This window comes from Glycine max, chromosome 6, assembly GCF_000004515.6.
Source record: "Glycine max cultivar Williams 82 chromosome 6, Glycine_max_v4.0, whole genome shotgun sequence".
NCBI lineage: Eukaryota > Viridiplantae > Streptophyta > Magnoliopsida > Fabales > Fabaceae > Glycine > Glycine max.
The window spans coordinates 7,917,066-7,943,655 of record NC_038242.2 but is presented as its reverse complement, the minus strand read 5'-3'; the positions used below and the strand labels follow the sequence as shown (position 1 = coordinate 7,943,655).

Here is a 26,590-nt window from a genome sequence, read left to right as displayed (position 1 = left end):
AACATTGAGACCGAGAGTATTGTGTCAAAAGTTCACAAATGTGAATCTACACCTCCCTCACTTAATACAGTCAATAATCTAATGTCCCGTAAATATAAATGTTGCACATGTCTTTCGTCTGTGAATTCTGAAACTGCACGAGGTCTATATATTGGTAATTTAGTATTCCATTTGAAGCACAAATACACAACAATATTTGCTTCATAAATGCAGGTACTGCCAAGCTGTTGCCAAAACAGAGCCAATGTGATATCTAAAGGTAACTAAAAGTTGGTTCCCTTATCATGATTTACAGTAACATCAAATGAAAAAGAAAAAAAGAATATGAACTTCAATGTCTACAATTGACATCAAGATGAGTTCTTACAAATATGACTTGCACCAAAGGAGATCAAAATGGTATTTTGGGCTTATTTTTTTTTTCGATTCTGTTGGTGGGATACCATCCCTCTTTTATTGTAGTAGAATTCAACAGGAACATGATAGGTTTTCCAAGTTAAGATTCATATAGTTTTTTTTTTCATGGGTTTGGTGCATGTCTTCCGTACTTTTGTAGTTACTCTTTTGACTTTCTTTTATTTAATAACAATATTAATTGATGGGCTGTTGTTGACCTCTAGGATTTAGGGTGTTAACCCACTTGAAATTTTGGGTTTTAGGGCGAGGCTTGCACTCCTTAGTTTATAATATTTTTTTTTGTAAATATAACTTTACATATTTAGAATTAAATTGGAACTTTTTTTTTTAAAAAAAAACATAGAAAGATAGTTTACTCAATAAAATTTGATTGATTTAATTTTAAAATAGTATTATCGAAGTTTGAAATTAAGATTTTAAAACTAAATAAGATAGTATAAGTTAAATTAAACTGATTAAGCAGTATCTACCAAAAAAACTGATTAGACAGTTAATAAAAAAATCAAAATAATTAATTGAAATAATTGCTTTCCTAAAAAATTGATGATTGGAATCTAACCCGGAAAATAAACCCAAAAGAAATCCTAGGTTATTGTTGGTTGATATGATGAGGCAAAAGCGTTGTGACGAAAAAAGGTGGTGATTAGTGAATCTTGTTTGTTTGTTAGGAAGGATTAAGACTTTGTTTAGAACGCTTGGTTTAGCGCGGTTGACTCGGCAGGACCCATCCAGAAAAGAAAAAGAATAACATTCGCCGCTTATCAATACGAACCAACCACACTCATATATATACCACCCCTTCACCGTTTACCCTTTTCATATTCTTCTTCTTCTTTCTCATAACTTTCCACCCTTTCTCTCTCACAATGGCCAATACATCCTTCTTCTTTTTCTTCATGTTACTCGCTACCTCCTCTCTCGCCCAATCCCCTTCAGCTTCCCCCGCCGCAACTCCCAAAGCCTCGCCGTCGCCACCACAGGCTGCCGCTCCCAAAGCCTCTCCTCCAACCACCTCCTCCGCTCCCCCACCCACCACCTCCACCCCTCCTCCACCCGCTCCTGCTCCCGTTTCAAAGACCGCTCCGGCCTCTTCTCCTCCGTCCCCCACCCCTTCCTCCTCCTCCTCCTCCGGCCCCACCGCTTCCTCTCCTTCTAACTCCCCCACCGACTCTCCTCCCGCCCCCGTGTCTCCCTCCGACTCCCCCGTCGCCTCCGGCCCCGCCGTAGTCAGCGACGGACCCGCCGACGCCCCCACCGCTCTTGGCCCCAGCAGCCACGCCCACCTCCGCAGAGTCTCCGCCTCCGGATCTGTCGCCGCCGTTGCATTCGCCGCCGCGGCCGCTTTGATGATGTAGATCCGGTAGTTAGGGTTTTATTTTACCATTATTGTTTATTAGTAGTATAAATATTGGAGTACGAGAGTTTGTTTAAAGACACTAAACATTTTGTTTTTATTATTATCATCATTAGTGAGTGAGTGAGTGGTGGGAGATCAGATCATGTTGATAGTGACTTCTGGGAGATCTTGTTCTTTCGCTTCCCTCTCACACTCAGACTACCATTATTAATATTACCATCGTTATTTATTATTCGCTTTGTCTACGGATTTTTCTTATCGATCTTTTCATCTGTTTAATATTTCATATTCCGTTTGTTCGATTAAAATGTATAATTAGGAGTTCGATTTTTGGATTTTTGTGTATAGAAAAATCAGTTCCTTCAATTTTCAGTTTCACAAGAGGTTTTTCTCTTTAGTTTTAGCTCGGGAAAATAATACACTTGTTATGAAAAAGAAAAAAGAGAGAGGAAGCAAGTTTCATAATTCATGGGAGGAACAAGTTTTTGTCGTGTTTTGGGGTGGGAGAGGGTTCTTCTTTTTGGGTTCTTTCGGTAATCGGTGGTGTTAATAAAAGTGTTGGACTTGGACAAAAAGTACGCATGGAGTTGTCTTTAACAGGTGTCACATGCAAACGCCTATAAACGGGCTTTCGCGTGTCACTGACTCATGTGCTTCGCGACATTAAATCTGCCTCTCTATTTCGCTACAAAAGCCATAACATAAAAAGTCTTTTCTTATTCTCTTAAGCTTTTTATTTCTATGCACTTTTTATAGCGATAGGACCACTTTGGCACTTGCTTAGTGGACATGATCATAGCATGCAGGGGTAAAAATTAGAACACACAGCATCCTCATTGTGTTTCTGACTTTCTATGATGCATACTTAAGAGTTTTTTTATTTATTTATTTATCCTTTTGCTTCGTTCTATTAGAAAATGGAATTTATTCCGTTATTAATTTCATTCTCTCAGCTCTAGTTTTATAAGTAACATGCATTTTGAATTATATCCAGCTTAATTCTCTTAAAAAACTGAGTTCAATGTTTGCGTTATGCGATACATTCTTGTTGTATCTTTACGATTCTCACGGATTCATTTTGAATTTAGAATTATTCAGAATTTCAGATTAATAGTAGTTGTATCTTTACGATTCTCACGGATTCATTCTATTCTAAGTTTGGTTAATCTTATATTACATAATTAAAAAAAAAATCTAATTTTGCCTCTGGCCTGATTTTTTCCACCTAGATTAGGGATTAAGGACTCTAGACATTTAGCTTTAATTTTATTTTTATTGTTTATTTAGTAAATTGCACTATTTATTTGAGTATTTGACTCTAGACTACCAAGTGTTTGGTTTAAGAAAAATATAAATAAATGAATGAAAACAAGAAAGAAATACGACAGAAATAGCGGGTGACCTCTTAACCAAACATGTTAACTTTTTAATTTCTTATTTATTTATTTCCTCTTCATTTTATTTTTACTCTAAAGATTACCGTAAAAAACTTACTTTTTAAATTAAAAAATCTTAATTCATTACAATTATAAAGACTCAAAATAATTAAACTTACTTTAATTTTTGATTGTATCAAGAAGTTTTAAGTAATTTCAATTTCAAATTCGGCATATTTTCAGAAAACAGAATCTTTCAAATTTTCTCCATGTGCATATAACTGGTATGTGCACGTGTGATCAGGCTAGATCTAACCGGTGAAATACTGCAAAGAAAATTTGGGTGGTTAACTTCAAATTTACTTTGAATTTTTTTTAAGTGACTCCCTATTTTTTATAATTTCTCATGTGTTTCTCTTCACCATAAAAACAAGCATATATTAAAAAAAAGAATGAAAGACAAACATGGGAGATTTCCTAGATAATTAATACACGACAACAAGTGACCTGGATTAGTACTCAGAGATAAATCAAACCAGAAAACAGAGTGATAATAATATAAGAAAGAAAGAAAGCACTGCCTCTGTCCTGACTGAGTGGGGAAACTTATAGCATACGCAAAACATAGTAAGAGATCGAGGAAACAATGAACATAGCAACAATTGGTGAGACACTACTCGCTGAAGACGAGTTTGATTTAGTGGCGGTAGTAGTGGAAGTAGTGGGTGTGGCATCAGAGGCTTTTCCTGATTTGACAGTGACGGCAAGTTTCATACCGCCAGAACAATGTCCAGGAACAGAACATATGAAGTAATGAGTGCCTGCACTTTTAAGGGCAATTGTGGTCGCACCACTACTGTCTGTGCTAATAGAATTCCCTGCGGTGCACGACTTGTAATCGCTCTCTTTAACTTCATCCACTGTGTGCCCAGCTCCATAGTTGAACGCTGTCACAATACAAATAAATAAAATGCTACATGAGAGTTTATATCAATCATAAATCATGTGTGTATTTCTCTCCTTACTGAACATAGTCATGTTATTTAAAATTTAATGTGAGAGCATCTATATGTTACTACTACAAGAAGTTTCTTTTACCGAGACTATCACCCACTGAAAAGATCTTGTCGCCAGTCCAAGTGCTATAATCAGTACCAATTGCCCAACCTGAAGTATCTCCCACGGTGTAGACGGTTGCGAGGGTTGGCAGGGCCATGTTGATTGCTAGCAACGACCACAGAATCAAAGCACTAGAGAATGCCATGATTTTGTGAGAGCGAGATAATAATAGGGGAAACAAGGAAAACACACAACAGAGGAGGCTCTGAAGATGAAGTTAAAGGATGGGTTTGCTTTATATTATCGAAAAGGAGAGGATGCGAGTTGTTGAAAGTTAGGCCCAGTTTGTCGCATTTTGCATGAGGATGACTTGAGTTTCACTTCATACCTAACGCCCAGAAAAGATGGTGTTATTATGAGATGAAATAGTGGTTGAGTGGAATTATTCTTTTGCAATCATAATGCCCTTTGACTTAACAAAACCTTCCAATAGGAACTCATCTGTAGTAGTTTAACATGATCGGTTATGATGGATTGCCAATTAAGTTGTGTAATTTTATACATATTTTCCTTTGCTTGCCCAATATTGGAAATGCATTGTTCCAATTTTGTAGCTATTTGTTTCGACCATATATACAGTTGGGAAGGTTATGTGTTGATGCTTCGAAGGAACGCTTGTCAACTATATTTGATGAGGGTCCCTCAATACCTTGCATAATTATATAAACAAGATCATTTGAAAATGAATTTGCTTACAACATACTCATTGTGATGCACACGACAATGCAACTCCTAACGCGTCATATACTATAAAGTATTATCAATTTACAATAGAAATTTAATAACATTCGACTACGAGCCGTACGAAGATTAGGTAAGGCCATAATCATCTGGAATCATGCTATAATTTCTCGTTATATCCTTTTTAATCATGAATGACGCGTAATAATATATATGGGCATGCTAAAAAGGTACCATTAATAATTATAGAGTCTTACACATCAACGTTTGTATGGAGGATATCGTTGCGTTGTTCGGTATGGCCATTCTTATTGGACATGTACGTAAAGTAAAAGCTTCTACTTTTCAGGGGATTGAAACATTTAAGAAAAAGTATAATTAATAATCGCATGACGTAATTCACATCTAAATTATTTATATATATATATATAAACAATCTCTTCAAGAATGAGATTAATTTGGTGTTGAGGCTGTTTTCCCGTAAATATGATATTTAAAAGAATTCTCAACCAAGTAGTTTATATTATTTTTTTCTTAATCCTTTGTTTTACCAGAAAAAAAAAAGAATTTTGAGTAGTTTATATATTTTTTTTTCTTGAGTAGTTTATATTTGAATATAGGGATATAAATTTACATCTCAAAACAAAATTTGGCTAAACAGAACGGGGCAATTTACAAATTTGTGTTATTTTTGCTCCAGATTTTCACCAAAAGGGGAGGTGGTGAAATAAAACTTCTAGGCATCCAATGGAAGGTTCAAGTGTTGTCAATTGTCACGCAAAATATCAAGTTTCGTTTGTTGAGATTGCTTTGGAGGTAAGTAAAAAAGTGCAAACCGGCAGGAAAAAAATATGGAGAACGTGGCAACGGAGAGAAGTGTTTCTTTCTGGCGATAGAAAATGGGGTTTGGGAAAGAATGTGACATCTGAAATCTTGATCTTAACAGCTTACCAAACATGGTGACTAATTAAAGTTGAGTAGCACGTTAAATTAGTCTCTAGAAACTAGAATCATAATAACCGGTTAACTTAATCATTTCTCTTAAAAGGTTAATTTAATCCTTAACATTATAAAAATATTTTAATCTTTGAAAAGTAATGGTTATTTGAATTATATTAAGTGATTAACATTTATCATAAGGATTGATATAAGTGATAAATGCTTATATCTCTTAATTAAGTTATAGTGTTTGAATTCTAGTCATGAGCATGAAATAAATTATGTTAATAGGAAAATACCCATTATTGGTAAGAGTGGTAATCAATTATATTCCTTAACTAAATTGTCCATGGCTCAAATTCTAACCATGAGTATAAAATAAATTATGTTGAATGAAGAATACCTATTTTATGTGTATTCATAAACCATCAACGAAGATTAATCATTACTTTTGATAGTGAATATTTTGTCATTGCAACAATATCATGGTAAGAAAAAAAAATGATTAACACTTAACAATTTTAAAAAACTAAAATGGCATTTTTAATTTTCATGGATTAAATTGACTTATACTCATAATTTTAGGAACTAATTTAGTATATTACTTATAGTTAAAAAGTCTGAAACCTGGTCTCATGGGCTCCTTTGACAGGGAGGCTCTTACCTCTTAGTGACGAGCCCATTACGTAAAATAAAGCTGCAAAGGTTGGGGCTGTTGGGTCCCCTACTCCATGCCCAACTACTTATTGTGCTTTTAGTTGATGTCATGGCAACAATTAACAGTTAAAGGGATTCCACTTTCCAGTTATTCAGCTGAACTTTATCAGCAAAGGAAACAACAGTTATGTAGTATAGCACTCCCTTGAAACTTGACATGAGATGAAAAAATCTATTCAATTTATCATATCTTAGATGTAATTAGAATCAACACGGCATTGATACAATCTTGTAAATTTGCTCACCATATGTCGAATAGCATGAGATAATGGCTGATAAAGTAAAACCCAAAAAAAGTGACTGGGGCTAAAAATGTCACCACGTTAGGGCAAGTTTGACAAAATCCTGCGTTTGTGTTTTTCAATTAATATTTATTTAAGATAGCAATCATGCGTTGGTGTTTCGTGCTGAACAGTACAGCTGAGGAGCATTTAAAGTAACCTTCGTAAGAATCTACGAGAAGCATATTTCGTGTCATAGGCTACGTTCTTCTTCCCGTGACAGGAGAAAAAACAAGTTATCGGCATAAACGTTTTAAATTCGGTATAAAAAGATAATGTTCTTTGCATACAAAATTAGGACAACAAATATTTCCTTGATTTTCGACTTATCTATAAATGTGTGGACAAAGAGATAAAAATAATAGGTAATGTTACATCTAATATCAATTTTTGAATATTCATGTAATAAAACTGCCCTTAGAATTGGTCATCAAAAGTCAAAATATACTTGGGCGTAACATTATAATTTGCAAGTTTAAAAGTATATAATCAGAAGTTGGAAACATGTAAAGCCTTGGAGTTGGCCTACAAAAAGACCTGTTCAACAATCAGCAATCCCACAAACGACTAAGTTAAGAAGGAAAGGAAATGAAGAGATGTCTGATGCCTTTACCGTTTTACATCTGTAAAGTTCATCACTTCAAACATATATGCTATGTAAATCTCAAATCATACCCTAAATAATGAATAGTAAGGGAGGTCGTGATAAGAAGTTACCAAGCTTGCAAGCAGAAAACATTTAAAAAAACTCAAAACAACATTATTTTAAGAGCATACGTAACCACTCTACAGCGGAGGGAATGCAGGACAATTAACAAAAGTAAAAGAAGCAGTTGCTTCCTTATTTTGTATGCAAAGAACATTATCTATTTAGCCTAGCTAACATTACAAAGTGAAGCATCAGCTTCAAAATAGACAAAGATTCAAGTCACAGCACTCACAATGACAAAAAAAAATGACAACACAATCCAGCTGCATAGTCCCTAAAAAAATACAAAAAAAAAAGGATGATCCAAGGTGTGATTCTAGCAATTCAGATTATTCAAGGAGCAATTCAGCACCAAAAATGATTTTGAACGCATTCTCAAAATGAAATGAAATCACACAAATCATACAATGATTCATGATTCTGATGACATTGCAGTATTTAGTAGATAATACAAGGTAGATTTACATGCATTGTAAGCAATTCCCTTTTGTTGACAACACATATAGTGAACTCAGTAAAAGCAAGAATCCAACTCTTGGCTATGAACAACAATCCTGCTTAAATATTAATGTTAGGAGTTAATGCATATATCAACCCAACCTTCAAGCCACATTCATAGATTATAGGACAAGTCTTTTTTGTCTAATAGCAATACTATCAAAGTAAATAAATAAAAAAAAAAACTAAATTAAATAGTCTTAGGGCTACTCTGAAAGAATCCACAAAACATGCCTCAATTATTATTAATAAAAATAAATGGTTTGGATTGTTATACTACATGCATTTTATGGTCAAGCTTCAATTCCTCTTTGAACGGTTTAATTTTGATCCCTTTTTGGTAGATTTGAAACTAATATTCTTAGACTACACAATATCTTGATTAAAGATAAAAAGAAAAAATATTGAATGACATACACATGTTGTGAAGTAACCACTAACCAAAAAAGATGTAAAAAACATCACCACTGATATACATATATTTCTCGCTTTCTTAAGATATAGTAGCTTGCCAACAATTGTTAAATTATGCAATGAAGATAAATGGATTCTTGAATCACGGAAGTGCTTGTGCTTACACCTATCCGCTCCTTGTATCTCAAGGGCCTCTGGTATATAAGGGTGAAAACCACCAGTAAAACACATAATCTAAACCAATCAAAGATTTCGGATTATCTGCAAGAAAGAGCAAACATTCAAAATGTCTGAAGCAAGGACATACAACATCAATAATATCGATATGCATCAGGGAAAAACTGATATCAATCAGCTTTGTCAGCTTCTTCCCCATTCACACTCAACTCAGAAGGAGTATCTTCAGACTTTGCACTCCCCTCTGCTGGTTGTGGAGCTTCTGCCCCATTCACACTCAACTCAGAAGGAGTATCTTCAGACTTTGCACTCCCGTCCCCTGGTTGTTGAACAAAACGCCGACCCCGATCCACCCTGATTGGCCTTCCCATAAAAACCTGTAGAAGAACAATTTTTTCCCATGTCCCTCAGACTAAAAACAAACATTAAAGGCTTGTTTGATTCCTTTCTCACTTTCATGTTTTAAAAACTGTTTCCTAAAATAATTTCACACTATTCAACAATTAAGTTCTCATCCAAAATCTATTAAGTTTTGAAATTTTTTTCCAAATCAAGTATTAAAAAAAAACCAGAAATAACTGAGATGTTTTCTCATCATCTCCTGTTTTCTTCAACCGTTTGTTGAACAAACTTTTAGAAAACAAAAATGTACTCAGACAAATTCAGTAAACAAACAAGGCCTAAGACATCGCAGATAAAATTTGTGAGAATGACATTACCCAGACTAAATAATCCAAATTCAAACAAATAAGAAACCCCAAGTTACCTTTCCTTGGAACTCAGCAAGAGCAGCCTCAGCTTCTTTCTTAGACTTGAAGGACACAAATCCATATCCAGACGGCCTTCTAGGATTATCACGATACACAACCTCAGCAGAGACAACTCTACCAGTTCCCAAATCAAAAAACTCCTTAAGATCTTTGGAGCTTGCTTCATAGGATAAGTTAGCAACAAACAAGTTAAACGTCACCACCTTTGGTTTCACAGGGGGCGGCGCTGTTTTCTCCTTTTTTGGCCGAGCATAATTGACTTTAATTACACGACCCTCAAACTCCTAAGCATCATTCAAAGAAAGAAAAAAATAAGATCACATCAAATAATGTCATCAAAACATGTGCTTATAAATGACAGTAAACAGTTATTTTAGTCCCAAAAGTGGTAGGCATTGTCACATTAATCCCTGAAACTAATAAAATGTTAAATAAGTTTCTGGAATGTCAAATAAGTTCCTAAATTAATTACTTAATATCATTTTAGTTGTTAAATATATGTTAATATTATCACTTTAGTCGCACATTTTTTTGAATTTTGGACTAATGTGACTGCCGTCGATTTACAGTTTTCGGGACTTTTTTTTTTAATGTCCTTCAATTCAGGAACTAATGTGACAACATCATGCAAATTCATAGACCAAATTGAGAGTTAACTCTAAAAATAATAAAAGCGGTAAAAGAGTGTAAGTGTGGTGTTTTAGGCTTACATACGATTCGAGATTATTGAGAGCTTCCAGTGCCTCTTCTGGGGAACCCATTTCGACAAAGGCCAAACCCCGGTTTCGGTTTTTCTTATACATAGAAAGCTTAACGGCAACAACAATTTTAAAAACACTAGTCAGAAAACGGAAGCTTTAAAAATGAACAGAACCGAAAAGAAGAGAAGGAAGAAAAAAGAAACCTCGACTTCGAGGACTTTCCCATGTTTTTCGAAGAGGGTGCGAATGTCTTCAGGGGTGCTTGTCCAGGGCACGTTCTGAGCGAGCAACCTGGTGCGAGAAAATTCTTCTTCAGAGACAAGAGGCTCCTCGGTTTGTTGTTCGGAAGTGGAGGCATGTGTGGGAGTGAGGTTAAGGGTTTGTTTGGTTGTGATAAGGGATAGGCGTGGAAAGTGAAAGGAAGAGAGACTGAAATTGATGGGTTGAGAATGGGGCGTTTTGCGAAGAAAAGAGAAAGAGGTGGATTGGGAATGGGAATGGGGTTGAGTGGATAATTGATTTGTTGAAGGTAAGCAAACAAGACGTAGTAGCGCCATTACTTGAAAATGGCAATGCAATAGACAATAGCTGAATAGCTTCGGTGTGTGGTGTCCGGCCAAATGGATAAAGGGGCGTCTTCCTAACATAATATCCTTAAAATTTATGAATAAAAGAGAGATAAAATGAAAAAATAAAAAGACAAAATTTGATAAACTAGAATTAGTTATATATGTTAATAGCGATCCTCTCTTAACCATAATGTATATGATTTTTTCTATTTATTTGATTTATTATAAATTCATGCTAAATTAATTTATTTTAAATTTAAACAAAATTAATTACACTCCATTCATTTTTGAATTTATCTTTTATTAATTAAATTCAAATATTTTATTTTTGTTTTTTAATTTTATATACTTTAGACTTTAGTGTTTAAGACAGAAAATCTCGTGCAAATTATCCAAATCTTTCATAAGAAGTCTACCCTGGTGTTTCTAATCAAATTTAAATACAAAAATTAAAGAGTTACTCCCATGCAATCAAAGAATGATCAATAGTGATTTTTAGGAGCAACAAATACGAATACTATGATTAGTCATCCATCTATAAATCGGAAACAATGTTTGAAACTTTCCGCATGATGTAAACTCATGGTCCCTTAATGTGTGTTTGTTTTAGCGTTTAAACATTACAAGGCACGATTGAACCCAAACCATGGGTCTTTTGTATCATTGAGCTGAAGGGATGTTTGACAGTTTCAAACGTCTGACCAAACACACTGTTAGTGTGTCACGTTACTTCTTATGCATTCTACAGTCTGGGGAGTTATGTCGTAAGGGTGATAATGGTCGTCTTGCTACCTCTTGATCGTCAAAATCAATCTTCCTCTGCATTGGGCTACTTGTTCTGGGACTAGACTTTCTCTTGTTTGACTGCAAAATCCAAATAAATATAAATATGCATACATTCAAGTAGTGATGATGCACAGAAGATGCTTAATAAATATATCATCACCAACGAAAAAGAAATGAATTTGAACTGGCGCTGCAAGAATACATCTTAAAACTAACTTGCCTTGGCTGATGGGCTGTTGGTATACTCCCCACCAGAATCGGGATGGTTTCTTTCCTTGTATATCCTCAATAACCTTTTGTTCTCCTTTTCCAATACATTGTTTTCATCAAACAGTAATTTGACCTGCGCATGCCATGCCAAGTTAAGTCAGATATTGATCCACACTCAAATCATCACCCAAAACAAATGAAATGGTCCAAAAACCTGGGGACCAATCAAAGTTTACCTCCTCCTCGGCTTTGTGAAGGTTAGTTCTTAGATGCTCCTTATCCTTCTCAAGTGACTTGACTTTGGCAACAAGTGACAAAACACTCCGAGTTGATGGGTTTATGCTACCAAATCCAAAATAAAAAAAAATTTAGGCTTATAAAAATGAATTGACAAAAACTGAAATGGCAATATGAATAGAAATTGATTCTGATGGTTATAAAAACTACGACAGTTAAAGTTGGCCAAATGAACATTGTCTAGAGACTAGAGAGTTAAGGAAAAAGAACAAAAACAAGAGAAGATAATGAGGAGAGGTTGCAGGCTCACCAGTTCCACATACTCAGCAACTGTTTACAGGCCTCATTCTCACTGTTTACTTGCAAAAATGCATATGTAGAATCATCATCTTTACTAGTAAGTGTTGGCGTTGCCAAAACAGAATCAAGTAAATTCTTTTCCCCAGGTGTGCACACAGAAGAATTGACCTTCATGGAGAAAGCAAATATCTGGGATCAACATTAACAACCAAAGGAACAAGAACTTGCAAAAGCTAATACCATTTCAAGAGTAAAGGAAAAAGAAAAGGGGGAAAAAGTGGAATTTTGAAAAAGAACATCATTTAATAGTATAAGAATTCATTAATATAGATAGGTGAAAAGGAAGATTAGTTATGAGCAGTAGAACTTCATTAATATAAAAGTTGTCAACTTAGCAGCTGACAAAAATCAATCATATGATTCATGAGTTAACAACATCATAATGCATTATCATTATAAGGAGTGTTGGTAACACATTTTCTAACACACTCTTCCAAACACTATTTTTAGTTATTGGAATCTACGAAATCATGAGTGAAGCTCATTAAACAAGTAGTGTGTGATCCACCTAAATTAGTGATTTCCAATAAATTACAAACATCAATAGAGAGTATTTTAAAGGAGTATGTTAGAGAGAATGTTGGTAGCATATCACTTATCGTCATAAAGAGAAAGCAAACCAAATAATCTCAATTTCTAAGGTTACCAATGGAAACCCAAAATTAAACTATAACTAACTGGGATGGAACTCATTTCATCCTAATGTCACTGCAGCTACTGATTTGAAGCAAAAACACATCACATCACATCAGCAACTCCAACTTATGGTGAGTGAATTAATTCCAAAATCCTTCCTAACAGCCCTTTCGAGGATATCATCTGTAATTAATCCACTACCAAAAAAAAACAAAAGAGAGGCCTCTAAAATTTTCAAGTTTACATTAACATCAGAAAATTAAACTCCAACTAATCCACCAAACCTATTTATTCTCACAATCGATAAACTGAATAAAAATGAAATCTTTACTAAAATCCCTTCACGCCCTCTTAGCTGCATAGCAATATTTTGCACACATTACAATTTACAATCCACTAATTATGTTAGAAGGGAAGACATATATTTTAATTGTTAAAAAGGGTGGGAAAACACTTAACAAAAAATCAAAAAGGGGGGAAAAATATGGTTTACCAATTGATGCTGATGCTTATATTTGTTCAATTCATTCCCCATGAAGAGCAAATCCCGTTCCAAATCAAGAACTCGGGTTTGAGCCTCGCGTGCCCGTTCATCGGCATCGTTCCCAAACTCCATCAACGCTTCTCTGTCCTTATCATACAGCGCGCACTCATTCTCCAACTGATGGCAGCGAGCCAACAATCTCTCACACTCCGTCGCCAGTCTCTGATTCTCCTCAACGAACTTCTTCAGAGCTCGCGCGTTCATTCCCGCTTCAGACTGCTCCAAAAAAAAACATAAACCAAAAATTTCAATATCAATTTGCAAATTAAAAATAAATTGCGAGAGAAAGATCTTAAAGAGGCGCGAAACCTTGAGGCGATCGATGAGTTGGTCTTTCTGTTTCAATTGGGGGAGAAGGGAAAGGAGGCGTTCGCGGAGGCGCCATTGCGAGTCTTGGGAAGCTCGAAGTTTGGATTCTAGGGTTTTCGACGATACGGGAATACCTAATGTATCGTCGAGGGTTTGTTTGATGTAGTCGTCAACGTCTCGAGGGAGATCCATTGCTGCAATTCTTTCTGAGAACTAACTCAAACCTCGAATTCAAAATCAGTGTTTCAATTGAAAACTTTTTTAAGAGAACGATGAATTGCAAACGCTTTGGAGGGAGTGGGGTGTGAGGGTAAACCCTGGATTTTTTGGTTGGAAAATCAAAATCGAAAATTTGCCCTATTCTTTCTGTCTCCCCGATTCAAATTGAATGGGCTAGCCGTTGGGATGCATAAGGTGTTTTTTTTGGGGGGTCCATTTTATATATCTTTATTTTTTTATTTGCCCGAGGTGAATTTTTCGTAAAGTATCTTCTCACTCCACTCTCCCGTTATTGGACTGTTCACAATAAGGCCCAATGGGTTCTAACTTCTTTTTGCACTCTTTTTTTCCTTTGCACCCTTCCATATTTTTGTATTTTTAATAGAAAATATCCTTTTCTCGTAACTATATTTCAAAATCATTTTTATGAAAAAATTTGAATGAATTTTTTTTTGTCCTTTATAATTGCAAAATACATAAGGGAAACTTGTTTTTGGTGCATACAGTAAATTTACACCTTCTGTGCTTAAGTGAAAAGTATTTTGTAAAATAAAATTCCAGAAAAATAAAGCTCATTCATTTTTATTGTTGATGTAACAAATCATGATGAACTAAGGCCGACGAAACAAGTGAAAATCTTAACAATTTTTGAGATTTTCTTATTGCACCCAACATATTTTGAGAAAACTCTTACATATATAAATTTTTATTAAACATATGATTTTTATTTAAGATTTATGTATATTAAAAAAATAGATTATTAAATTAAAATTAATTATTACAAAATTTATTATATAAACTTATATGTGTATTAAATATACATTAGACATTTTAGTGTTATATATAACGATATTAATTATTTTTTAATATAATTAATTTATTAATTCAATTGATTAGAACATCATACTAATAGCATCAAAATCACTTCCATACACGCCAAATTTATTCTGCAAATAACTACTATTATTCACATCAAACAAAAATATATAATCTTTTTTAGATATAGTTTGACTGTGTAGAATAAAATGAAAAGGAAAAGAAATTAAAAAAAAAGTATTTTAATTAAAAGATAATATAATAAAAGAGTAAGACTCACTAAATAATAAAAATTTCTTATGCTTTCTCACCAATTTCATATCAATGAAACCAACAAGAGTTAATTAGCGTTTGTTTCCACTCATAGTAGGGAAAGTAATCTTTGCTGTGATATTATATTATGTTATGAAAATCTTTGTAGAACATTCTGTTCCGAAAAGAATTTTCTTTGTGTCATTTCACTAGAAAGATAGGAGCAAAATCAAAGTTGGGGATTTCGTACTAATTCCCTGGAGGGATGTTCTCCTTTTCAAAATCTCAATGATTTGGAATTTCCATCATTTCGTTTGCGAAACTTCTTTGACGTTAAGTCGCAAAGCACTCCTCACGTCCACGTTAAAGTAGAAGAATCTTGCAGTCTCAATATCGTTTCATACGTGGCAACAACATACATGCATGACGATAAACGTTTGTTTATTTGTGTGTAACATTTTGTAGATAAGATAGTCCAGATTCTCTACAGTAGTATTGAAGAGAACTAAGTCAGTTAGGATTTTTGAATGATTTTACTAAATGATAAATTTATCTTAGATAATTAAATTTAATAAATTTTAATAACGAAATTGTGTATTTCACACCCTGCAATCTTGAAATCATCTGTAAGTGATTCCACTCGTTTTGTAGTAAAGACGAGAAAAATAAGAAAACATATGTGAAGGGAGATAAAATAATAGTATTATAAAAAAAATAGTGTATATTAGCATTTAAACAATATAGCTCATGTCTGCCAAAAGAAATATTATTAATAATCTCCCCACAATAATTACCAATGTCACGCAATTATTCCCTCCAATTCTTGGCAAATATTTCCATTGACTTCAACGAGGAATCCAACTTTAAAAAGAAAAAAAAAAATCCATACCGGTGTTTGAAACGACTAAGGAGAATTGTGATAAAAGAATTTAATTGAAATATGATACATGTATAATAATTTATACAATATTATTTTATATGTTTATCTATTTATCATATTATTTGTTGCATTTCAAAATTTTGTCTCTCTTTTCACTTTTCCTCCTTTCTCTCTCTTTATGGTAAGATTTATTGTTCAAATATAATTTCTCAATTTAATTTCGGATAATTTTAAATTATCACATATTAAAATAATTTTTTTATATATTAAATATAAAATACTTTTAAGAAAATGAATTTTTAAGTGAAATGAAAGAATTTACAAATGAAAGAAAATTATAATTATATCATTATGAAGTCTCTTATCTTAAATATATATTTAGTGTATACTTTAGTTATTTTATAATACTTTCTTTTTTCTCCATTTTTGTTGCACTTTTGTTTTATTTTCCCTTCTCTTTCCCTCTCTTTCATACTAGTGTGGTAGAGTGACCAATCCATCCTTATGTATTTTCAACCCACCTTAAGGAGGGTGGAGATAGGTTGAAAACTAAACTCACTTCATTTAGAGACGAATTGATGAATGAACCTGAACCTGATAAAAAAATATTAATTTTATTTTACATATCATAAAAATATTTAAAATCAAAGAAATTTAAATTATTTTATTTAAATAATATATAAAAAATAAAATATAACTAAAGTAATTAAATTTCCATCCATTATAAATTACTTAAAATTTTAAAAAATTTATCCAGACGCTACCTAACATAATATAAGGAGCGTTTAGAAATGTATTAACAGTACACCATTGATAAGCTTGCGCATAAAGCTTCAATTAGAAAAAAGGTCTGGTGTATTATTGAATTCGAATGGATAACTAATGAGACAACAAAATATATGGATGCCTTTTGGAAAGCTTCTTAAGGCAAGGTAGGTCTTGCTTTATAGCTCTTTCCTTTTTCCCTAAAGAGACAACAAAATATAATGGATCATTCATGACTTGGATGTGAAAGTTTATTAATTTGGCTATAAACATCATCATTTGACACGTGTGGTTATTGGTGCACAATGCATATGTATGAAGAACGTAACGCCAATATATATAACAAAATTTACCACAATTAATTATAAATTTACTAATATAAATGTGTAGATGATCCTCTTCTGACTTGTTGACCATGATTTGTCTATACATACCCAAATTGTCCGAAACAGCAATCGAGGACACATTCTCTGCATGTCACATTAGTATTACATAATGTACAGTATTCTAGTTCTAGCTATATATCTATGGGCTTAGAGGAGCACATTGTATAATATCACACTGAAAATGAAAGAAAACGATCAAAATCTTAATTTGTGGAAACGGACGTATCCCGACACGGTCAATACTTAGTAAATCATGCAAATACCAATCCGCCAATTGCACCTTTCCGAAGTAGTCATCATTCGTAAACTCCTAAGTAATCCATTAATTTTGGTGATTTCTATTGAATATTGAAGGCATAATATGGCTTGCCGCAATATTTTTAATAATTGATGAACTGAGATATATAATCTATGGCATTCTTGTATTTAACGGGTCATGAATTGATCCCTATAATTTGCAAGTTATTGCAACCAAAGTACTAATGCTCTGACTTATAGTTTTAGCTTTCAAAATGTTAATGAATAAAACATTTCCTAATTCATGATATATGAAATAGCCGGTGCGAAGCTATGAACTTATCTATTTAGGTGCATGTGTGTGGTGGGGGAAAAGTGGATGGCGATTTGAAGGTACAAACCACAAAGTTAAAAGTAACGATTTTTTGGAACGATTGATGTGTGCCTACCCAAATGAGGTGAGAGACAAGAATATGAAAGTAGTATTGGTCATAGACTTAAAATAGATAATTAATAATAGATTTAACTAAAATAATATTAATAACTCATATATACTTATGTAACAGAATAATTCGTATACAATTAAACGACCAAGATTAAAGATTTTTCTCGACAACCTCTCTCTCTTTAATGTGTATGTGTTATATATATACGTATGTATAGGTCACGCCATCCAGTACCTGTTGAAACTTTAGCTGCGACACTACTAAAAACAAGCAATGATCATAAACGTTGAATCTGGAGGAAAGCTCTGTTTCTTTGATGGGTATATGTCCTATTACTTTCACCGGATGTGAAGAGCAGTTGAACAAGTAAAAGATCATTATTTTGTACTATTTGTTCCCAGCACACAACCCTCCCATTCTGTTTGTAACAATTCCAAAAGATGGCATCATTAGACATATTGTGATGCAGACAGAGGGAAAAGATGTAAAAAGAATATTCACACGTGAAAGACAATATGGAAGGTGTATATATAATTGCCATCTCATTTAATGAATCACTAAAGTTGAATGTTTTCAACTGTATTTGTGATGATATTGCAGGGTACTTTATTATTTAGAAATTTATAAACCAATATAGATCTGAATCTTATTTTGTTTTCATTTTCATTCTTGTCCTTTCGAAGTAAAATGCACGAGTAGCTTGCGTAACCTACCAAACATCCGAACTTATTGCAGCCTGGAAATTTACCTAGGTTAATTAAAGAATGTCATCAACTTCGGTTCGCATGCCAATGATAAGGGCTGCTGATCTTGGAAATATTTTGTGGACACTTGTGTACTCATCAACATTTAGGGTTTGTTTAAACTTCTTTCAAAGAACTTAAAAAAAATCTTCATGAGCTAAAATTAATTTATATACATATAAAGGTTAATTTGTAAAAGTTTTTTCATGTTAACTTATTCAAAAGTTGGTTTTTAACTCATAAAAAAGCTTATGCATTAGTTAGCTTCAGCTTATAGAAAAGTTTTTTCTAGCTTTTTTTTTCTTCTTATATAGGTGTTTGTAGAGAAATTTGTCCAAATAACTGTTAGAGAGACAAAAATAAAAATAAAAGAGAGTCGTAATAAATATAACAGAAAATATGATAAAATAAAAAAGATAAAGATACAAAAATATTTAATGGATGTGTATAATAGCTAAAATAATAAGAAGTTATCAAATGACATTTGTAACAAGATATGGATGTATCATTAAGCTGCATATACAATTAAATGTTGGATTTTTCACCAGATTTTTTTTTACACCTTCTTTTGCTTTATGTCATTCATCATAGACTTTTATCTCGAAATCACAATATGCGAATGATCAACATGTCTATGATTTAGTCTTTTAATTTATCTTGAAAACAAACAATAGGTCAATGATGGCTATGATTAAAACTATTAAATGTAAAAAGTAGTAAAATTAGCATAAAGATGAAGAAAAAATGTCACTGTCGCAGGTTTAAATATATATTTTTATCTCATTAAATATTATCGATTTCTTATGTAATGTCTTGATTTTAAAAAAGCTTGTAGATTATCCCTTTTCATACTATTCTTTTATTAATTTTTGTTAATTTTATTTATTGGAGGTCTTTTGGTTTACTTTTAATCCATTTAAATAAATAAAGAAATACTTTTATCACCTATAAATATTTCGCTTAACTTCAATAGAATCGTCTGTGATAAAGAATATTTGTGATCTAAAAAAAATCACAATGTAACAAATGTAACATTATTAATTTAAATATAGTAAATGAATTTATTTTTATAATATTTAATGTATTTATTTTAACACATTAAACATTTAATCTTATATTAATTTCTCTTTTTAAAAAATATATTAAGCAAATATGAATTCTTGAAGTTCTTATTGTATTAAAAGGTAGACCCAAAACATGCAACTTGTTGTTTTTGAGAAATAATAAATTAATAATATTTGGTAGACCCACACATGCAATTTGCTATTTTGAGAAATAATAATGTTTGTTTCACACTCAATTATGAGGCGTGAAGAGGATGGAAGGAAGAAAGATAGAAAACGACGGGGAAAATTAGAAAGAGAGAAATAAGAAGTATGATATAAATATAAGGAAAAAAGAAAAACTAGAGAGAAATAGGATATAAATATACAAAAAATTATCCAATAATTTTTCTAGTAATGCATATATATAATGAAAAAAATCATTTAGACATACTCTTCAGTAATGTAAATAATTATTTTTACTCATAAAAATATTTTTTTTAATATTTACTATTTATAATGTTAATGTGTGATCAATTAATAGAAAGTTATTATCAGAATTGTCTCCCATAAAGAATATTTGTGGCCTTAAGTCTTAACCAAATATATTAAATAATGTTATTTTTATAACATTTAACCTCATTAATTTAAATATATTAAATAATGCTATTTTTATAACATTTTATGTATTTTTTTTATCACATTAAACACTTTATCTCATTTTTTTTTATCTCTTTTGATCTCTTTCTCTCGTGTCCTGACATTATTGTTAATAGTTTTTGTAAAAATATATTAAAACAAATCAAAGTAACAACATGAATTCTTGACGTTCTTATTGTGTTAGAACTTAGAAGGTAGACCCGGCCCACACATACAACTTGCTATCTTGAGAAATAAAAAAATTTGGTACACCCACACATACAACTTGCTGTTTTGAGAAATAATAATGTTTGTTGCACACTCTATTTTTTTTAGGTGTGAAGTGGATGGAAGGAAGAAAGATAGAAAAAGAAGGGGAAAAAAGAAAAGAAAAAGAAAAGAAAAATATAATGAAAAGAGAAAAAAAAAGTAGAAAGAAAGTATGTAAAATAAATGTAAGAAAAATAGGATGTAAAAAAATCAAAATCATTTGAAAAATGTATGGGTATTGGTTCAAAATCATCATAAAAAACAATAATGTGAAAATTTATTAGGTGATCCATTATTATTGTTTTCATTAATTTTTATTCTAAATTAATAAACTTAAATATGTGTCACATATGATATCATAAATATATGGTGTCCTGGATTTTTTAGTAATTTTTTTTAATAATGCATGTCCAATTGATGAAACATTGATCTCAGTGGCAAAAGTTAACCAATTGCTAAAAATACGATTTCTACACAGTGGACAATTTTGTTTATTGTCTAAAGCATAGGGGCCGTGAGAGAAGTCAGTTTTAGATTAGAGATATCTTAATCTTAATTACATGAATTTTATGAAAGAAAGAAGATGAGAAAATCACCATAGGCGCAAGAGCATAATAATGTAGAGGATAAACTCCCGGCTTATTGAAATGGACTTGTATTTTCACTTGAGATTTGTTAGGTAATTGGATGTACATACAACCTTACGCATTTCAACTAGGACGGATAAAAAGGGTATTAGACGAGGGTGGACTATAGAACAAAATAAAGAGCAACATTGTTAACCTTGACACAATCACAGATATCCCCAAATACTAAACGAAGAGAAGGATAGAAAACTCTTTTAAATCAAAACAAAATTAATTTCGAGTTCAATGGATCAGCTGAAAGTAACTTCTTGGATTGTGCGTAATAGTTGATTCACTGCAGCCGCAATTTCATCCACCGTGTTCAGCAGACACCCGTCCTCTACCTGCTCCAATCCATCCATACAAAAAAAAAATAAAAAAATCTCATCAATTAAGAAGAAAAAAAAGTAAGTTATTTGTAATTTTCTACCAACCTTGACGCTAACTGAGTAAAGGACCATATCATCAAGAGTGGAAACATTAAGGTGGAGAATGCTGAGCTTGAGACTTTGAAGCCCAACAACGATCTTCATAATCTGCCCAGGTTGTTTCTTTGATAGTACCTTTAGATTGGCATGGTTATCCACCATGGTCACTTCAATGTCTGCTACGGCCCACTGTTTCTGCTCCTGGTTGTTCTGTGCCATCGTCGTACCACGTGTCGTGTATTGAGGAAACGCGAAGAACTCAGCAAAGGGTGTTGTTGTTGTTGTTCTCGACGTCCCATTTAACCCAACAACATTCTCTTTCCCTTGGTTCGTTCTCTTTTGGCCCTCCATCGACTGCAAAAGCTGCTCCAACTCCTTCACAAAGTTTATGGCCCCTCCAATAATAGAGGCTTGGTCACCCTGTTTTACATAGTGTTATATTAGCTAACATATTACATCTTAAAATACAACTAATTATCATAAGGAAAATGCTTTCTTAGACACCTCTTTTAAGTGTACAACGTTGTGAGATAGAAAAATAAGTGATTCATTTTGATAGAGAAATAGAATAAAATTATAAGTATTATTTGGGTGTTTGAAATTTATAAATATTCAAATATAATTATCCTTACATTCGAATTTTTCTAGTGATAAAAATTAATAACTAACATTATGGCCAATAAAAAAATAGAATTAATTATTTCCATAGTGAATTAACTCACCCTTTGAACATAAGAGGAAGGCATCAAGGATCGGAGCACGGCCAAGTACTCATTCATCTGTTTTCGGCGATTGCGTTCAACAGCAATGTGCGTCATCCTCTGGTTCTCGATTTCCTCCTTGTTCTTGGCGCTCTTGGTGCGGCGTCGTTTACGGCGGCTCGTGGTGGTCACGGTGGCTTCCACGGAGGAAGAAGGAGGAGGAGGAGGAGGAAAAGAAGGGGTTGTCACGGATTGTTCAACGGTGCATGCTTCAGGGGAGGAGTGAGAATCCCATTGTTGTTCCTTGACATTTTGCAACATTGAGGTAGAAGATGAATCCCAATTTGCATAAAGGTTGTGTTCTATGTTGTTGTTGATGATTCCTAGGAGGACTTTCTCTTCTTCCGCTGCTTGGAAATTACCGTAGTTGGGTGTTGCTCCAACTAAGGAGTACAAATAATCCTTGTTGCAACCATACGCAAATGGATCTTGCGGGAAAACCACAGCCTCTAGTGCCATTATCTGTGAATGAACCACTCACAAGAGCCTCTCCCTGTTGTTCGCAAAGGAGACACAAAGTCACGAACACTACTTTTGTGGGAGATAATAGAGAGAAAAAAGGCTTGTAGGAAAGTGGAGAGAGGGATATGATATGATGAAGGTTAATTATTAGAAGCTAGCTTGTGGAAAAAGAGAGATAGAGAGAGAGAAGAAACTTGAGGTGGAAGGAGAAGAAGCACTACATTCCCAAAGGACCAAACAAACTCGCCCTTTTATCAACGCATTTCGAAGAAAGCTTGCTACCTTTTCAACACGATTATTCAAACAAACAAAAGGGCTACAGCACCCTGCACGTGAGGTTTCATTGTTGTTGTTGTAGACCACTTCCTTGATCGCGTAAACTCAATTAGCTACACACACCACACGCACACAGACAGAGAGATTCTCTTGCTGCTTTGTTTATTCCTTGTTTTGCAATGATAATAGCGATGTGTTATTAGTTAATGTGTACTAATTAAATAACTACGTCATAATAATAATAATAATAATTAGCCCAAAAAAATTATAAAAATAGGTGCCGTGTCAGTGATCTGTGATGAAATGTGCTATATATGTTTCGAAAATATTGTGCTGTGTTGTGTTGTTGAAATGTGATGTATTTCGAACATATTGTGTTTAGTTTTTTTTTATTCACAAAATGTTCAAAGGGAAATAAAATCTGTAGTTTTCGTTTTATGTATTATTTTAAGGAAATTAACGCTTGGAGATAATGGACTTGGAAGATGGATAGTTGTTAGTGTATGTATCATATAAAATATCAAACTTCAATCTCTTTCGTGAATAACGTAATCTTATCCGCAATTCCACCATATTAAATTGCACACTGAAAAAAATAAATCAAACCATATGCAGCTGATCCCTGAATATTGTATAATCCAATAATTCAATGTCATTTGTGAAACAACAAAATATGGTTGTTGCAAACAAGCCAAGACATAGAGGAAAAACTACACTACACAGACACCTAATTCGTGAACAGTACAAGATTCCACTGTGAGGACGGTCATCTCCTACGTCCATATCTATACTTTTGGTCAAATAGAGGAACAAGACAGTCTTTTCACCATTCTTGAGTTATTGCTTTTTTGTGTAATTTAAAATTTCTTATTTAATTTTCAACTAATCTTTTTTTCACTGAGTCCACATATTTTTTAGTAAAATAATATATTTACTTATAATTTGATTTTCAAGTAAAAGATCAACTCTCATATCCTAATTAAAAAAATTTCAATTTCAATTCACTTGTATTAATAACTTTTGATTTAGTCCTTACTTTATATTGATTTTTTTCCAATAACTTTTTTTAAAAAAATACATTATAAAGAGTTTGATGCATATTTCTACAATCCATGGATACAGTATATAATCTGCTTAACAAATGGGTCTAGTTTCATATGGTAATAATGTGGTCGGGTATTCGGACATGAAAAAGAGAGATATGACGAAAAGCTGTGATGACTCAGAGATTCGGAGAAAGATAACAGAAGAAATGAGGGGGGAAAAGGAGAAAAAGAAAATGAAGAACAGCAAACAAACAGCCTAGCTCAGGCATAGGACAAGGTCCAGAGTTCAGAGGAATCCATGTGACCACACAACAGAAAGGGCCATTCTGTAATCATCTACCATGATTCTCCTCTCTCTTTCCCTTTCCCATGATCCTGTTCTCCTTTTTATTATTATTTTTTCTAAATTAAATATACTTTAATATTTCATGTAAACAGTAAATATGTAAAGTTCATTATATTATAGTAGTACAATCTTTAGGATTTGGATGTGGCAACATACAAAATAATACGATACAAATACAATGTCATACTTTTCTCTTTTTAGACTTGTTTACATCAAGTTTTGTTAATTTTTAATTTTTAATTTCGAATCTCGATTAGGAAAAGTACCCACTTGCTGTGAAATTTCACCAATTAATTAATTTATGAATATAAACTTAAAAAAATATAATGAAAATAATGAAATCATAAAAAGGAAAACATATATAAAATAATTGTAAGAAAAGGCAACAAAGATCTAGAATTAAAATTAAAAAAAAAAAAAAGGAACTGATCGTACATTGATAAGAAGGAAAGAAAATAAAACACAGATATCCATACATTTTCTTTTGTTTCCATTAAAAAGATGAAAAAAGAAAAGAAAGAAAAATTAACTTATAAAAAAAAAATCTTTCCACTTTCCTTTCAATTTAAATTTCAAAATTTTTATTTCCTCTTCACTCTTTTTCCCTCATTCCAAACATAGGGTGAATGTTAGAATTTTTTTTTTTAGAGGGCGAATGTTAGAACTTAGAAACACTACAAAAATAAAGTCATATAAATTAAACTACTAGTATAAATATATAATATTCATAGTAACAGTAAATAATTTAAAGAATATAAATACTGATATATTATTATCATATTGAAGCTTAATATAATACACTATATTATTCATATAAACTCATGATATTTATATTAATAAATTTTTAGACAAAATTGGTAAAAAAAATATTTTCAGACAAAAAAAGTATTATTGTTCGACTTTTGTATTTACTACTAAATGGCACATTTTTTTATTGTATACACTGAAACTATAAGTGGAACAGGGATATAGTGATGGTTAAATTAAACTGAAAATAGTAAAAGCGGTAAATGAATACAAATCGGACTTAAGCCCAACCCATAATATGATAACTGTTAACATTCATTTTATCTCTACCAATTAATGGCACAAACGATTAATTAACCATTTGACCACCAATCGATAGGCATTCTCTAGGTTTTCTTCCCTTTTTTCTTGGGTCTCCCTTTATGCGGAATATTGCTAACACCATAGTATTTGTTTATTACCATTCTAATCAGATGTTAAGTCATTCCATCAATGTTTATTATAGTTCCTCTGCTAATCTTTGATATTGGATTATAAAATGATTAATCTAATAAAGAAAAATCCAAACCCAACTGGCATTCCTTTGAATGTATCAGAAAAAATGTAGATTATGCGATTCGATGACTGCTTAACTATAGAACAACTCTGAGAAAAAAAACTATAGAACAACTAGGCAAAATACGATCTGCCGCTGCTAGTATCTAGGTATAATTATATATGTTATACGTTTTCACTAAATACTACAATTATTAATTGCTTATTTGACTTGGTCCTCGCGAAAACATTGTTCGTAATATGCTGATCAATATCATATTATGCTAGCCAGCGTGTCATGGCTCCATTCTAATTCGAACTGGGCCTCTCCTATTGATAATTCATGCATTTATACTTCTTTCGACGCAAGATACATCTTTGTTAGTTAATCCCCGGATACTAATTATCATATAAATAAATTTCACCAAAATTATGTTAAGCACATAACTATTTTTATGACTCTGTTCCATGCTAACTGAAAGCTCGTAAAAAAGGTTATTTTTGGTCTATAGTTAATTAAGTTCTTTTATTTTAAAACAAGCAAATTTAGTTTCATTGTTGTTTCTTTTTTCCTACTCAAAATCTTCAAATCATTATTTTTTTATCTAAATATTTGGAGGTTTATGTTAGAATTAAGAGATAGAATAATTTGGTTTTTTTTCCGTAAATACACCTTCTCTCTCCTATTTTTTTTCCCATCTATACTATTTTACAATTTAATTTTCAATATATACTACTTGAGACTTTCTCTTTTAAATTTAAAATATTATAAAATATAGATATTATATTATATAATTTTTTAATTAGTTTTAAAATTACTTATTTATTAAATTAAATTTTATAATTTTGTTTTTTATTTTT

The 26,590-nt window shown here is 32.4% G+C and overlaps 5 protein-coding genes across 6 annotated transcripts; 1 reads left to right on the top strand and 4 right to left on the bottom strand.

Annotated features, from left to right (window-relative positions):
• Nucleotides 1–1,283: 1,283 nt before the first annotated feature.
• LOC102661941 (classical arabinogalactan protein 4) lies at nt 1,284–1,772 on the top strand. The gene has a single exon (XM_006581460.3). It carries the CDS (start codon nt 1,284–1,286, stop codon nt 1,770–1,772), a length of 489 nt encoding a protein of 162 aa, XP_006581523.1.
• A 1,869-nt stretch (nt 1,773–3,641) lies between these two features.
• On the bottom strand, nt 3,642–4,476 carry LOC100306522 (uncharacterized). Its single transcript, NM_001249315.2, has 2 exons — nt 4,249–4,476; nt 3,642–4,097 (listed from the first exon to the last, which is right to left on the bottom strand). The coding sequence occupies exons 1-2, from the start codon at nt 4,412–4,414 to the stop codon at nt 3,757–3,759; spliced, it is 507 nt and encodes a 168-aa protein (NP_001236244.1). The 5' UTR covers nt 4,415–4,476; the 3' UTR covers nt 3,642–3,756.
• A 3,830-nt stretch (nt 4,477–8,306) lies between these two features.
• On the bottom strand, nt 8,307–10,789 carry LOC100790439 (RNA-binding protein CP31B, chloroplastic). Its single transcript, NM_001414680.1, has 4 exons — nt 10,360–10,789; nt 10,166–10,264; nt 9,452–9,739; nt 8,307–9,062 (listed from the first exon to the last, which is right to left on the bottom strand). Exons 1-4 carry the CDS (start codon nt 10,711–10,713, stop codon nt 8,856–8,858), a joined length of 948 nt encoding a protein of 315 aa, NP_001401609.1. The 5' UTR covers nt 10,714–10,789; the 3' UTR covers nt 8,307–8,855.
• Nucleotides 10,790–11,056: 267 nt separating this feature from the next.
• LOC100789907 (uncharacterized) lies at nt 11,057–14,201 on the bottom strand. The gene is made up of 6 exons (NM_001254103.3): nt 13,808–14,201; nt 13,448–13,714; nt 12,269–12,426; nt 11,958–12,063; nt 11,732–11,854; nt 11,057–11,589 (listed from the first exon to the last, which is right to left on the bottom strand). The coding sequence occupies exons 1-6, from the start codon at nt 13,997–13,999 to the stop codon at nt 11,452–11,454; spliced, it is 984 nt and encodes a 327-aa protein (NP_001241032.1). The 5' UTR covers nt 14,000–14,201; the 3' UTR covers nt 11,057–11,451.
• A 6,941-nt stretch (nt 14,202–21,142) lies between these two features.
• LOC100789380 (transcription factor bHLH94) lies at nt 21,143–23,163 on the bottom strand. Of its 2 annotated transcripts, XM_003526518.5 has the most exons (3): nt 22,280–23,155; nt 21,564–21,977; nt 21,143–21,473 (listed from the first exon to the last, which is right to left on the bottom strand). In XM_003526518.5, exons 1-3 carry the CDS (start codon nt 22,775–22,777, stop codon nt 21,381–21,383), a joined length of 1,005 nt encoding a protein of 334 aa, XP_003526566.1. In that variant the 5' UTR covers nt 22,778–23,155; the 3' UTR covers nt 21,143–21,380. The 2 variants fall into 2 exon arrangements, with proteins under 2 accessions (XP_003526566.1, XP_040872314.1); XM_041016380.1 differs by having other exon boundaries at nt 21,143–21,977; nt 22,280–23,163.
• Between the last annotated feature and the right edge of the window lie 3,427 nt (nt 23,164–26,590).